The sequence below is a fragment of the Phocoena phocoena genome, chromosome 3 (assembly GCF_963924675.1).
Source record: "Phocoena phocoena chromosome 3, mPhoPho1.1, whole genome shotgun sequence".
In the NCBI taxonomy this organism is placed as follows: Eukaryota; Metazoa; Chordata; class Mammalia; order Artiodactyla; family Phocoenidae; genus Phocoena; species Phocoena phocoena.
Genome location: NC_089221.1, coordinates 160,467,305 through 160,480,852, shown reverse-complemented (window position 1 = coordinate 160,480,852; position 13,548 = coordinate 160,467,305). Strand labels below are relative to the sequence as shown.

The 13,548-nt window shown below is 51.0% G+C and overlaps 1 protein-coding gene across 1 annotated transcript in view; it reads left to right on the top strand.

The window, feature by feature from the left end:
- The first annotated feature begins 2,309 nt into the window (after positions 1 to 2,309).
- Positions 2,310 to 13,548, top strand: part of MED26 (mediator complex subunit 26) — a 39,328-nt gene continuing 28,089 nt past the window's right edge. The window contains exon 1 of the mRNA XM_065874890.1: positions 2,310 to 2,641. Coding sequence (XP_065730962.1) covers positions 2,570 to 2,641 — 72 coding nt within the window. The 5' untranslated portion in view covers positions 2,310 to 2,569. The remainder of the gene's footprint in view (positions 2,642 to 13,548) is intronic.

The window sequence follows — 13,548 nt, the reverse complement described above, 5'->3', positions numbered from 1 at the left end:
AAAGATCTTGTCCTCTCAGGACAGTGGGGCTGGTGCTATGTAAATAATTTTAGGGACATATTGCCAGGGAAGAACCATTATAGCAAGAGGATTTACTTCGAGCCCCAACTTTGCCACTTCAAGTATCTCTTCCTCAAAGCAAAAAGTCTGCTAGGTGAACTGCATTATCTACCCTGGACCTAAGAGAACTGCTAACATTTTCAAGACTCCCATTTAGTGGCTATCTGATTTAATCTTTATAAGCACCCTTTGTATATATGTTAAATGTGGAATAATACTACATATACTATATACAGAATCTGTGTGTGCCCATGTGCATCCTCATGTGTATTTATATCTAATGAAGTACTTCATGTATTAAATATTTATTGAGCCCCCACTGTGTGCCAGATCTGTGGAACTGAACTGCATAAGTACGTCTGGGTGTGTGTATACAGCTGCCATGTGTTTGGATGAGACATTCATTCACTTATTTCACATATATTTAATAAGCACTCCTCTATCTACTGGGGACACGGAATCAGTGCCCTTGTGGAGCTCACAGTCATCTTAATGTTCCTTCTTAGTTTAAAAAGAATAGGTAAATGGAGTGCTTTCCAGATCTTTCTTAAGTAACCTGACCCATGGGAAACAAATTGCTTGTTTCTAAGTAACCCTTGATTTAAAAAATAATATATTGTATATCTGAGTCAGAAATTAAAAAGGGAGGCAGGACAGGAATATCCTTGGGGGAGTGCTTGTTTGTTTTGCTTGTCTGAAATGAGATAAAGAATATCTCCAAGTGGGCTTGTTTCCAACCGGGACCGTGTACACAAAGCACCTCATTCTAGGAGGGAGAGTGAGTAAATAAGAGAAGTCTTTTGCCGGTATTTATTGCCTCCTACAAGTGTGATGTAAAACTTTTCACACGTGCAGAAGCAGGCAACCACAACCACGTGCGGAAGCCGCCGTTTTTGCAAATAAAAATGCTTCCCAGAAGCATGACAAATGCAAGACTAACAGGTGTAGCACAGATCCAAGGCGCACATGTGGTTCTCATCAGCTGCCTCTGTTTTAAATCTAGGCCTTCCTGTAACAACGAAAAAAGTTATTTCTTCCGAGGCTGCGGCTAATAATCCACTCAGCCTGCCTTTCTACCCCTTCGCATAACCGTATATTTAACAGAGCTTCCAGAGAGAGAGAGACAGCAATGAAAGAAGGCAGTGAGGGGGCGGGGGGGGGGGGGAAGCCCTTAGACTTGACATTTAACAATTCTGGGTTTGACCTATAACTCTGGGTGACCTTGGGCCTCAGTTTCCTCCTTTATAAAGGAGGTTCAGAGAATGAGGGCTTCAATTTTCCAGCATCTCCACGCAAAGCAGGGTAGGAAGGTCTTTTAAACCAGTGATTCTCAACAGGGGTCGGTTCTGCCAACCAGGGGACCTCTGGCAGTGACAGGAGACATTTTTGGTCGTCCCCAGCGGGGAAAGCGTGCTACTAGCATCTAGTGGGTAGAAAACAGGGATGCTGCTGAACATCCTGCAATGCACAGGACAGGCCCTGCAACAACAGTGATCCGGCCCCAAATGTTACTGGTGCCCAGGTTGAGAAACCCTGGCGTGGACACAGGTTTGCAACGTTGGTGTCAGCTCATGGTTTGGGGCTTTCCCAGCTTGGGGTAGCGGCTCCTCCGTGAGGCGCTTTGCAGTCTCATGCTTTTGGGGATCCTGGCCCTCGGCGCTGCCGACGCCGGGTTCGCATCCACGACCTCTGGAGGGGCGGGGGCGGCAGCGTTCCTCGGCTCCTCAGTTGACCCGCGCACGGAATTACAACGTGGACGTCTGCTTACTGACCCCCAGGAACGCAGATAGGCTGAGGAGGACCCCCGGGCTCAGAAAACTTGGCAGCTCCTCCCACCCGCGACTCCCGTCACCTCCGTCAGAATGGGGAAAGCTTTTCTGCCCTAGGAGGGGTCCTTCCGCTGTCCTCTCCGCCCCGCTGCCCTCAGGCGGCCACCCAGAGCGCCCGGGTTCAAGGACTCGGCGCGTATCGACCGTTTCCGTCGGAAACCTCGGCCCCCGCCCAGCTTGGGTGGGGGCGGGGCCACAGGTGGTGGCCGTTGCCCTGCCCAACCGCCTCCCAACGTCACCTTTGACCGGGAGGGAACAATGCGCCTGCGCGCGCATGCGTAAGAAACGAGGGGGCGTGGCCAGCGTGTGGCCCCGCCCAAGTTTGGCGTCTCAGCCCGCCCCATCTCCCAACCTCCTCAGTGTGGTGCCGACGCTGCGTGCGGCGCGGGTTACCCAGAGTGCTCCGCGCGGGGGCTGCTCACTGGAGTTTGGTTCTCGAAGCGGCGGCAGCAGCGGCGACGGCTCCGGCGGCTCCTCCTCCTCCTCTGGTGGCGGCGGCGCCCCGGGCCTGAGCCCCGGCCCCGGCTCCCCTCTCCGCCACCCCGCGCGCCCCCACTTCCCCCGGTGCCGGGGGGAACATGAGGCTCCGCTCCCGGAGGCCGGCGAGTGAGTGACCCCCGTCCGCCGCCTCAGCCCGCCCGCCCGCTGGCCCGGCCGCTCCCCCCCGCCTCGCCCAGGCAATGACAGCGGCTCCGCCGTCTCCGCAGCAGATCAGGGACCGGCTGCTGCAGGCCATCGACCCCCAGAGCAACGTAAGTGTTCACCGCACGGGCTGAGGTGGAGGCCGCGTGGGCCCGGGACCCTCCCCCTCCATAGTGCCCCTCCCCCGCAGGGCTCCGGGGGACCCCCCGGCCACCCACCTAACCCCGAGGGCCGCTGCCATCCCGGCCTCTCGCCCCCCAGGCCCGGGCCGGGGGCTGGTCGGGCAGCCCGGCGGCGCTCGGTACGTGAGGCCGAGGCTTTCGTGCGGCCTGGGCGGAGGGAGCAGATGGGAGCTGAGATCAGAGCTTTTTCTCCTCTCCCGCTCCAGCTCTACGACCCTTGCTGCTCCTGACGGAGCTCCCCCGCCTCGCCCTTCCCGGGGGACCCGCGACCCCCGGGAAGCCCTCCCGGCGGGGGGGAGGGGAGGGGGGAAGGCTGTGGAGCAACTGGTGTCCGGCGTATGACTCGGGGAGCCGGTGCCGGCGGTGTCTCGGTCTTCTGGGTGATCAGGGAAGTCCTCTTTCTCTTTCCTCCCGTCTGGAAGCACCTTCCTGGCTTCGGAGGGAACCCCCCTGGCCTGCTTTGCACCTAACCGGGTGCCCAGGGCACTTGGAGAGTCCCTTTTGGTTCTGAGAGTGGACATGCCTTTGGCGGGTCTCTCTTGGGGTCCCTGCCGACGGAAGATGATCTTGTGGAGAGTGGGATTCTTTCTGTTACCTTTCTGGGCCTAAGTACTCATTACGTCTCAGACCAAGCCAGAGCCCTGCTTTTCGGTAGTGAATTAAAGGTGATTGTTTGCTCTCCCATTCCACCCAGAGCCCTCCGTCGGCTGTCTACGCCCTACCTGGGGTCCTAGCCTGTTGGTTTGTGACCTAGGCCATCAGGGTTAACCCCAGGGTGTCGCTTTCTCAGGTGCTCCTCCATGGAGGCTACTGTTTGTGGAGGGATCTCCCCTGCCCCCCTCCGTGTGTGTAGGGAAAGACTCACCGTGTTCTCATATTTTTTATGAGTGGTTTACGGCCATAGGGGTCATTTCCCCCTGTGGCAGGAGCAGTGGAGCAATGGGAAGATGTAGTAGCATCCAGGTATGAAGTGAGCCCCTGCATTTCCTGGGAGACCAAGAAGTGGCCATTGAAACCACTTTTTAATGTGCTGGGGATGGAAGAAATAAACCATCTTGGGCTTGGCTAGGTAACTTAGGTTTCTGTCACTATGGGGGCTTTTGCTTTTCGTTTACATGAGTTTGGCTGATTACTTTTAGCAGTAGGCTTTAGCCTAGCATTTTGGGAATAATTCATGTTGGATTGTACAATTCTGGCAGAAATAGTTATTTTTGTAAGACTCTGACTTCTGTATCATAAGTAATTCTGTCATTCCTGGTCTTCAGACCCCATTAAGATAGACTTGGTGGTAATTGTCTTTAAGAAATATTGTATACATTTTTGTTATGACTTTGGGGGTGGAGTAGGCACAAGCTATATAAAAACCTTGCAGAATTTTTGCAGAAACGGGTGCTGCAGCAATTCCCAAGACTGAAATATTAGAGGATAAAACAAGTGACTTGAAATATATAGCCTTGGTGACTTTTGCATCAGTCAGAGTGTAATTTCTTGAATTCCATGTGCTTGTTTGCCTTCCGGAGAGTCTGAAAGGTTGCTGAGATATTAGCACTGATCCTTAACGCCACCTAGGAAAGCTTTGGGATCAGGAGGCGCTTTAACGGGCAGTCACCATGTTGTAGATTAGGTGGGGCAGTGACCTCAGGGGTTCCAGTGTTGTGTAAGGCTCTAATCTAAAGGGTTCCTAGGAGTACAGGAGGAAGAGAGGCCAAGCCCACGGTTGTGTTACGTGTCATGGAATGCACATTTCACGTGGCTTATTTGGGTGGACTCTTGTGATAGGTTGTGTAGAGTCCTACTAATATAAGTGTGGTGGATGAAATTGGGAAATCGTCTCTGAATATGAGTGGGGAGAAAGTGCCACCTTTAAATGCTGCTGTTGTCAGTGACATCCCTGAGTATTGTTATAAGCCGTTTGACAGGCGTGTGGCTTGGAGCAAACCCCATATAGAAACTCAGAGCCGTGGAGGGATAGGTTGCTGGCAGAGATGGTGTGACCTTATTTCTGCAGTTTCTCTTGATTGACCTGGGCTCAGGTGAGAGCTAGGTGGCTCCAACCAGGCGGTGCCAGCACACAGCTGTTCTTCTCTTCTGCCTTGCCCAAGTAGGAACTCCACTTCTGTGTAGTTAGTTGACACATATTTAAGGTGCTCCTGGAAAATAAAAATGGGGACAGTGTTGAAGAGCCAACACTAAAATTAAACCTCTTCTGAGAGAAGCGACAGAGAATTGTGTCATGTAATGCTTACCTTTATGGGCATGCAAGTATGCTAACAAACTTAGCTTTTGCTTGAAAACCCAATGTCAGGCAGCTGACCTAATATCCACAGGTATCTGAAAACTTAGGGAAATAACAAAGTAACACTTTCTGACCATCTCCCTGACAAAGGAGTTCTTAAGAGGAAAGTTGTTTCTTTGCTCTATATTCTAGCCTCTGGAGTATTTGAATATCTATAGCATCAGGCTCTGAGTTAATAATTTCTCTCAACTCAGTAATAAAGTAAATTCTGTACATTCCTTTTCAAAAAGCAACTAACGGTTTTTCAGAACAGTCGAAGCCTTACTCTTCTTGTGTATGGCAGCCCAGAGTGTTGAAAATCTTTCTTAAGTGCACTCTGTGCCTTTGTTCCATCTTAATCTTGTTTTGTTATGGACAAAGTTGAGGACTGTCTTACTCCTGCCCAGAAATCAGAGTCAGTCCACCCAAGCATAATCTCATCAGCAAATGATTAGGTTCCCGTTTGTATCAGACACTCATTGTTTCTCCAGAGTTCGGGCTTTGTCTTCTCTGTCTAGAGCAGAAGCCTTAGGTGTACTTTCTAAGTGCTGGTTAAACTGACTGAACCCTAGACTCCTTCTTGGGCTGTCCAGCAGGAAACCTCAGGAACTACTTTTCTTCTTCACTGTTCTGCAGACTTCAGGTGCCAAGGGGAGGTGAACAAGGGGCCTCTGCAGAGACAGACACGGGAAGGATAATTTTCCCACCTAGGAATTTGAAGGTTAAGATACCACTTAGCTTCACTGGACTGCCGGTTCCTCATCTGCAAAGTGGGATTGGGAACTGGTGTATTTGCCCCAAAAGCTCCTTCCAGATCCAGGTTCAGATTCTGGAAGGCGCAGCAGAGGCTAACATGAATTGTTGTTCTAGAAGTTTTTTCTTTTAATGCAAGGTACATTGTGTGAATTTTCTGAATAACAAACACTAACACACTTCTGCACAGAGATGTATGCTTTACCTGACTTTGTGCAGCAGAGTCTCCTGCTTCCTCCCAACAGCCTATAAAGGGAGGTGGGGTGAGTAGCCAGGCTCCCCTTTCTGCAGGTGCAGAAGCAGACATCATGACAGAACTGTTTAGTGAGTGTCTCCCATGGCCAGGAGAGGGCAAGATGCCTTTGTTTCCTACTGACTTAATGTGAGGTGACTGCCCTAAAGTTAGGGAGGGACTTAGCCAAAGTCATTAAGCGATAGTGCTTCCAACTTTAAACGCCACCATACTGCTCTCAAACATGGAGAGGCAGCTTCAGAAGAGGCCAAGAAGGCAGCGTCCTTGAGCTGGTAAGAAAAGATGTGGGAGTCTCTTCTCTCCCACACAAGTTTATATGAGATTACAACTTGGGTTCGATTTACCTGTGATAGATCTTACAGGTTGATGACATTAGACAGCCTGTCCCGGAAACATCTTAAGGTTTCTGTCAGGGACACAGAATCCTGGGCCAGACCACACTGTGGTGTGGCAACTGCCAGCTGATGTGGAACTTTTCATGAGTCTTGTGTTCCAGCTTCCTTTTCTGCTTCAAGATTGCAGCACTTTTGATGTTAATTTAAAATGCCATTGATCCTGCAGAAAAGAGGAATCTTATAAGTTCTAAAATGGAAGACTATTAGTTCTGATTCTCATTAGTATATTAGAAGATATGAAATCTAAGCATGTGGACTCTTCCTGATCACACTGGTTGCCCACGTTCAGTAACCTTCCTGTCTTTGCTCCTTTACGTCGTGGCCAGGACGTGTGAGGACAGCAGTGTGGCATTTTATGACTTTGGGAAGTAGGTAGGTAACAGTGTTGGTTGTGAAGCAGGTGTAAGACCTTGTTGTGATTCACTCTCTCCCTCAGAAGAAGGTAGACTTTACATTCGGTCTTCATGGAGGTCCTCAGAGGCGGCTCTTGTCAGGGTATGCTGTCCTGGCTGGAGGTCACAGAGGCCTAGGAGGACAGTCCAAGATCAGCTTATGGGGAAGGGGTTTTTGTCCTGATACAGATATAAACAGGCACCATGGTCACCCGGGCTCATGATGCAGCTTCGTGTGGCAGGACATGCCCTCGGGGGTGCCAAGCGTGGAGCTAGGTGAAGGAGGAGAGCTGTATTTACTTTGCCTCAGTTTTGGTGTCCATGTGAGTGTCTTCTCAGATGGAGTTCTGGTTCATCCAGAACTGATTTAACCCAGCCCAACCTCTAGGTGACTGCCTCAGGGCGTCTCCTGCCCCCCCCCCCCCCACCACCACCACTGTAAACCGCCTTCTGGAAGCTGGGGGCTCTGTCTCTCAGTAGAAGTTGTGCTTTTCCTTTTTATTCCTGGTGGTGGCTCTGGCCTGAGTCCGCCTGGTCCCTGTGGGGCCCACTAGCTGGTTGTCAGATTGGGTGACTGAGTTTGTGGCTCAGTGGCCGGCTGCGTAGGCAGCGCATTTTCAGTCCAGCCTTGTGAGTGCCCACTCAGAGCCCCTTCTCAAACTGCTCCTTTTCACTCTCCAGGCACATGAGTAGCGCTGAACAAGTATTGACACACGGGTTCCATGAACTGGAGAGCATTTCCTGAATAAGGAGGGCCTACCAATATTCCTCATGCTGTGTTTAAAAGTACTCTCTGAATGAATTCCAGGTCTTGGGAGGCAGTACGCTTACATTTCTTTCTTTCTTTTTTTTTTTTTTTTTTTGTGGTACGCGGGCCTCTCACTGTTGTGGCCTCTCCCGTTGCGGAGCACAGGCTCCGGACGCGCAGGCTCAGCGGCCATGGCTCACGGGCCTAGCTGCTCCGCGGCATGTGGGATCTTCCCGGACCAGGGCACGAACCCGTGTCCCCTGCATCATCAGGCGGGCTCTCAACCACTGCGCCTACAGGGAAGCCCTACACTTACATTTCAATCACCAAGTGATGCACACTGTTTATGGAGAAATATGGTAAAACTGGAAAAGGTGGCTCAGCAGTTGAATAAACATTTCTAGCAAGCATTTATGGTGCTGGATATGGAGAGTGCAGACCTGGGGGTGCCCAGCTGCAACCCTCCAGGGACCTGGAGCAGGCATAGAGCGTGCACATGGATAGTCTGGGGTGCGGCAGCCTTACAGGGCTACAGCTCTTAGATCCAAGTGGAACAGTTCATGTGTCTTATTCGAAGATAGTTCAGAATTCTTAAGAGCATGAAATGGCTTTCTAGAATCATCATTTTTTCCCATCATTTCAGTTTTCAGAAGGAAAAGGAAGTCAGTTCTTGGTTTGTCTCTGACCTGAGGGGAATGGAGAGTTTGGAGGAGTTGGTAGCAAATCCTTGAACAGTTTGCCCTCTCAGCAATGGGATGGGAAGGGGGCAGGTGTCAGGCTCTGTGAAGGGCCTGGGGCTCGTTTCCAGTACTGGAGTTAGGTAGGCTCTGTGTGGCTTCCGGAGGCAAACCTAGGACTCGGAAGGCAGGAGTTCCTGGGAGGTAGGTGCTGTTGCACTCAGGGGAGCTCTTGATTATCGTCAGAGCTGGCTCAAGAGTCCAGGGCCACCATGCCAGGTGGGCGTGCAGACAGGACTGGGCCCTCTATCTGGGCCCTCAGATTCTTGACCTGTGAGTTCCTGGAGGTTCTGTGATTGTATATGGAGGCTGCTAAAAAGAAGAGTCGTGTCAGGTGATGTGCCACTTCCAGGCAGGTGGGGTTAAAAGCCTTCCAGTGCTCCTGGGACTGCAACAGAGTTTCCTGGATTCATCCATTGGAGGCTGTAAAATGAAGAGCTGCTGTTTACTGAGCACTTACTATATGCCAGGTATTGTGTAGAGTGCTTTGCATCCTTGGTGGTTCTCTGAACCACTCTTGCAAGTGGATGCTCCATCTTCATCTTAGGGGAGAGCAGAGGTTAAGTGATCTGTCCAGTGTCACAGAGGTGGATATGGGAAAGCTCTGGGCCCAAACCCAGTGCTGGTTGGCTCAGAAGCCGATGGGCTTAACAACAGTGTCCCACCTCCTACATAAGCAGTGCCCAGCATGAAAGTTGAACTCCAGTGCGTCTTCTGAGGTTAACCTTAAATGTGAAGTGTTTTTAAACGTTAAGTTTTGCATTTCTATTTCCTTCCCATATCCTACCACCTTTCCCCCCTTAAAATCTTCTAGCCTAGTGGGTCCTAACCTTTTTGGGTGTTAGGGTCCATTTTTATGATCAGAAACATTCAGGAACTTCCACATAATGGCAGATGTACTTTGAGTAGCTGTTTTTTTTGTTTTTGTTTTTGGAGAAAACTCAAGGACAGAAGCTACTCCTAATCCAGTAATGTTTTGAAATGAAGTTATAGCTTGTTGTCAGAACAGCATCTACTTAAACCTGGAAGCCGACTTTACTTGTATGTGTGTGACACCTAGGATCGAACCCTTCGTTCTACCTCTGGTTGGGGCCTCCTGTTGTCCCTACTGCTCTCCCTTTTCCAGAAACCTTTCCTGCTTTAATCAAAGACAGTCTCCTTCTGGCACTGTACATAACTTAAAAATCCTACGTTCTTGCTGAGTATAGGTCTTGTTGAACACGTTTTCTATGGGATTGCAAGCTCCTTGCTGGCAGAGCATGAGTATCCAGAACTTCTTCAGCAGGTATCCCCAGGTATCCAGAACTTCTTCAGCAAGTGGGTGCTCAGATGCTTGTTGATCTTCCGTGAAAAGGGCTGGTCTTCAGAATTGGCTGTCAGCGCTTACTGAGCAGGTATGAGGTGCCAGCACTTTTCACCTTTAATCTGTACAGCAACCCTGGGAGGCAGGTACCAGTGCAGAAACTGAGGCTCAGTGGACACACAGCTAGAAGGGATGACACTAGGGTTGGAACCTACCCACCCAGTCCTTAGCCACCTGCTGCTGCCTCCCATGTCACTCGAGAGAGGGCAGTGGATACAAGGCAGACATTCCACTCTCCTGCCTGGATTTGGATCCTTATGCTGGATTCATCTGTACAACGTTTTTATGCTTGTCCCAGAGGAAAGTTGTACCTGAAATACTTTCTGCTTTCTCTTGAACTGGCTGAGGATAAGGTGTGAAGTGTTTTTTCCTTTTTGTTTCTTGGCTGGCATTTTTCACCCCTGACAGAGAAGGTGGCTCTTGATCTTAGATTCCCTGGCTGTCTGTGATCCCTGGAGACACTGTTCAAATGCTACCTTGGGATCCTGTGTCCTTTTTTGGTCATGTGACAAATCAAACCCTTCCTGGACACCCCCCTCTCCCGAGTTTCATTCGTCAAGGGCCAAAAAATGGGTGATGCTTTCTCCAGGCCACACCCTGTGGTGGGTCAGCCTCATGGCTGCTGTGGAGACTCTAGTCACTCGTCCACTGTGTGCACAAAGTGATTTTGTAGGTGGCTGGCCTTGGCTCTGTGATGGGGGTTCTGTGGTGCAAACGTCAGCAGTCAGGTGAGTTACTGACGGAGAACTCAGCTGCACATGACTGTGGCTCACACCGAGAGGCCATTGCTGGCCTGGCAGCCCTCCTCCAGGTGCCGGTGGCCCTGCTGTCCTGCTTGTACCTTCAGCTCCTTCCCTTACCCACAGTCCGGTCAGATTTGGCTCCGCATGGCGCCTGGCCCCCCAAGCTGGCTGCAGCTCTGCTTGCACACACCTGGGGGCTGGTTCTCCTTGTCCCCTTGATGCCTTACTTGGATATTCCCGCCTCCCCTATTCCACCTTAGCTCTCTTGACCCCTCTTTCCATCAGGTCCCTGGCCTAGCTTGGGTTGGATCATGGGGTGGTGGCCACGTCCGCTTTCCCCTGGGTGATCCCCAAGATAGCTACCTGTGTCCTCCTTCTTGAAGCCAGTTCTCCTGAAAGCCACTTCCAGTGAACACTTCGCATCTTTTTTTTACCCCTTGGTGCACCTTGCATCTGTGCCAGGCAAATAGTTGGCAAGCTAGCTTTTTAGAGCTGCGAGGGTGGGGGGTGAGTGACACTGACGTGTAGGTATATAAACTAGGAAGAGTTTACCCTTTCTGCTCATTGTTTCACATTGTTTCCTTCAAGTGTTCAGTTAGATAGTTGCAGGCAGAGCACCTTTATTAATTCTTTTAACCCCTTTTCTCCAGAGGGAGGGTGGCACTGCACTCATGACAGGAGCTTAAACGCAGAGGGGCTCATTGGCTTGTGTTACTTAAAGGCCCAGAAATGGGTCTCTTCTCAGGTGACGACCTGGCTTTATTCCCTCTCTCTGTTTTGCTTTTTGTTGTGTTGCCTTTGCATAGTGGGTGTCTTCTCCCCAGCCCCTGCAGCTTTGGGATTCACCCTCACTGACCATTCATTATCCAGGGGCAGAAAGAGAAGTCACCTCTTACCCAGAAGGCCCAGCAGACATTTCCTGGTGCCTTCTCTGGACTTTGATTGAAATAGCAGGCTGTGTTCGTTGGTTCACCCCTGAATCTTGGCATGGTGTTAGTTCCACCCAGACTGACCCAGAGTAGAGGGGGTGCCCCCAAGAAACATTAGGTCCTGTTAATGGGAGAATGAGATGGGGAGTGGGCTGGTGGTGATCCCTGAGTGAGTGCTGGTTTGGTCACCTCTTTGATATGATAGTACCTTCAAATAGGTGGGCACCTTCAAATAGGTGGGTGTCATGCTAGGCCTGGGAGACTTGGGTCCAGATGACAGAATGGATGTAACTGAAATATGAGGTCTGGCGTAAGCAACGGGATTGTTTGGATGGCGTCAGATCACAGCCAGGGTTCTAAGTACCCACTCCTGGTTGAACTGCAGACTGATTTGCCTGTAGTCTCACTTGGGTACCTTGTCTTAGTGCAGGTGCTAGGTTGCAGCTTCTGACCCTATCCTGGGCTAAGGAGCCCTTTAGGAGTCCAGGAGAGCCTCACCATAGCACTGCTGATTCTCCTGTCCCCATCACCTTTCCTGATGCTGCAGTAACTGCCTGGATGAGCCTGGGTAGAAGGAGACCGTGCCTGTGACCCAGGCAGGAGCCGAGTTCTCCAGACTTCTGTTCTCTCGGGCTCAGAGGTATGGCTGATTACTCGGAGGTCTGGTCTGAGCTGATTGTCTTGCCCATTTCCTCTTGTCTGTACCCCCCATCCCGTCGTCGTCATTGTTGTCCTCCCCCCCACCCCCCGCTTACCAGAAACTGGTACCTGCATTTCTTTCCCTTAGGTTAACTGAAATGCATTGGGTCAGGTGATCTTTCGTGTCCCTCCATTTTTCCCTTCCAATCTGAGGGGCTGTACGCAAGCACCCGAAATTGGTGATGTCTGCTCCCGCTTTGCTGGATGCTGGCAGCCTGGCAGTGGCAGATGTGGGCCACATGTTACATTTTAGGCGTGTCTGGGGGCGAGGAGGTTTGTGAATGGTTATTTCACTTTCACTTCTATTTTAAAGGAGCTTCTTATTCTTAAGCATTTAAAGTTCTCCCTTTGAAGGTTGGTCAACAGGCCAAAGCTTCCACTGAGTGCAGGAGCCTCACTTCTCACCAAAGGGCAAAAGTATCACCCTCCCAGGTGTTGTGAGCTCATCCTGCATTGGCTTGTAACCTTTCTCCTTTCACCACTGAGTCAAAGTACTGCTTGGGATTGAAATTGGAGTGGGAGAACTGAGAGGGAAACTGTTCTTTTTTTTTGTCCTCAGCATTGTGTGTGTCTGTGTGTCTTGTGGACAGACTTCTTCCACATGGCGGGAAATGTAGCAGCTCTGGGATTTGAACTCTTGAAAGCTAGGACGTAATCAAAAATGGATTCACTGCCTTGCTTCCAGTTTGAAAACTCCTAGAGAATCACTCCAGCTTGGCTTGGGGGTGGGGTGAAGGGGGCTTTGTAAGAAAATGGCAGTACCCTCAAGAAGTCAGGGAGGAGCTTGCAGAAGAAGCAGGGTCTGTTGTGCAGACAGAAGCAGTAGGTGTCCCTAGACTGCTGTAGCCCTCCCATGTGGCAGGACAAAAACAGTGAGGTCTGGGGCGGGTAGGTGGGGACTGTCAGGGTTTCTGGTGAACCTGCTTATCAGCCCCACTCAGAGTTAGGGGAGCAGGAATCTGCGTGTTGCCCTGGGGATGATGCTCCTGTGTCAGTACAGTGGGCATGGTTTTCTGTACTGTTGGTGGTGGGCTCCCTTGAGTTGGGGAAATAGGAAGTGGCGTCATCTGCTTTGTAAGATGAGCCAGCAACCTTGGGCATGAGGATGCCCTTATGCTTGTCATTCCAGGCTGTCTCCCTGGGTCATCATGCTGTGCTCAGTGGCCTGCCTCAGGGTCAGTGCTGAATGCATCTCCTTGGGAACGAAGCAAGCCTGAGGCCTAACACTGAGCGGTTCCCATTGTCCCCTGGCTCCCTGTACCTTACTGCATTGGCCTTTCCGCTCTCTTCAAACCTCATGCCCACGGTGCCTCCTTCCCCTTGAGTATTTTGGCTTTGCTTTGGGGACCCCTGTCTGGCCTTTAAGACTTTCCCCAGGTATTCTCACCATGGCTTCCAGCAGTGCATGGCCCCTTGCAGTCCAGCTGCCTGCTGCCCTCGGCATGCTGTGCTTTTGGTTGGTGGTGCCACAATCCACTGCTTAGCTGGCCACCTCCCTTGGTTGCCCCATTCCTACAAGCAGGATCACTAGGGAGATGTAGCTGCTTC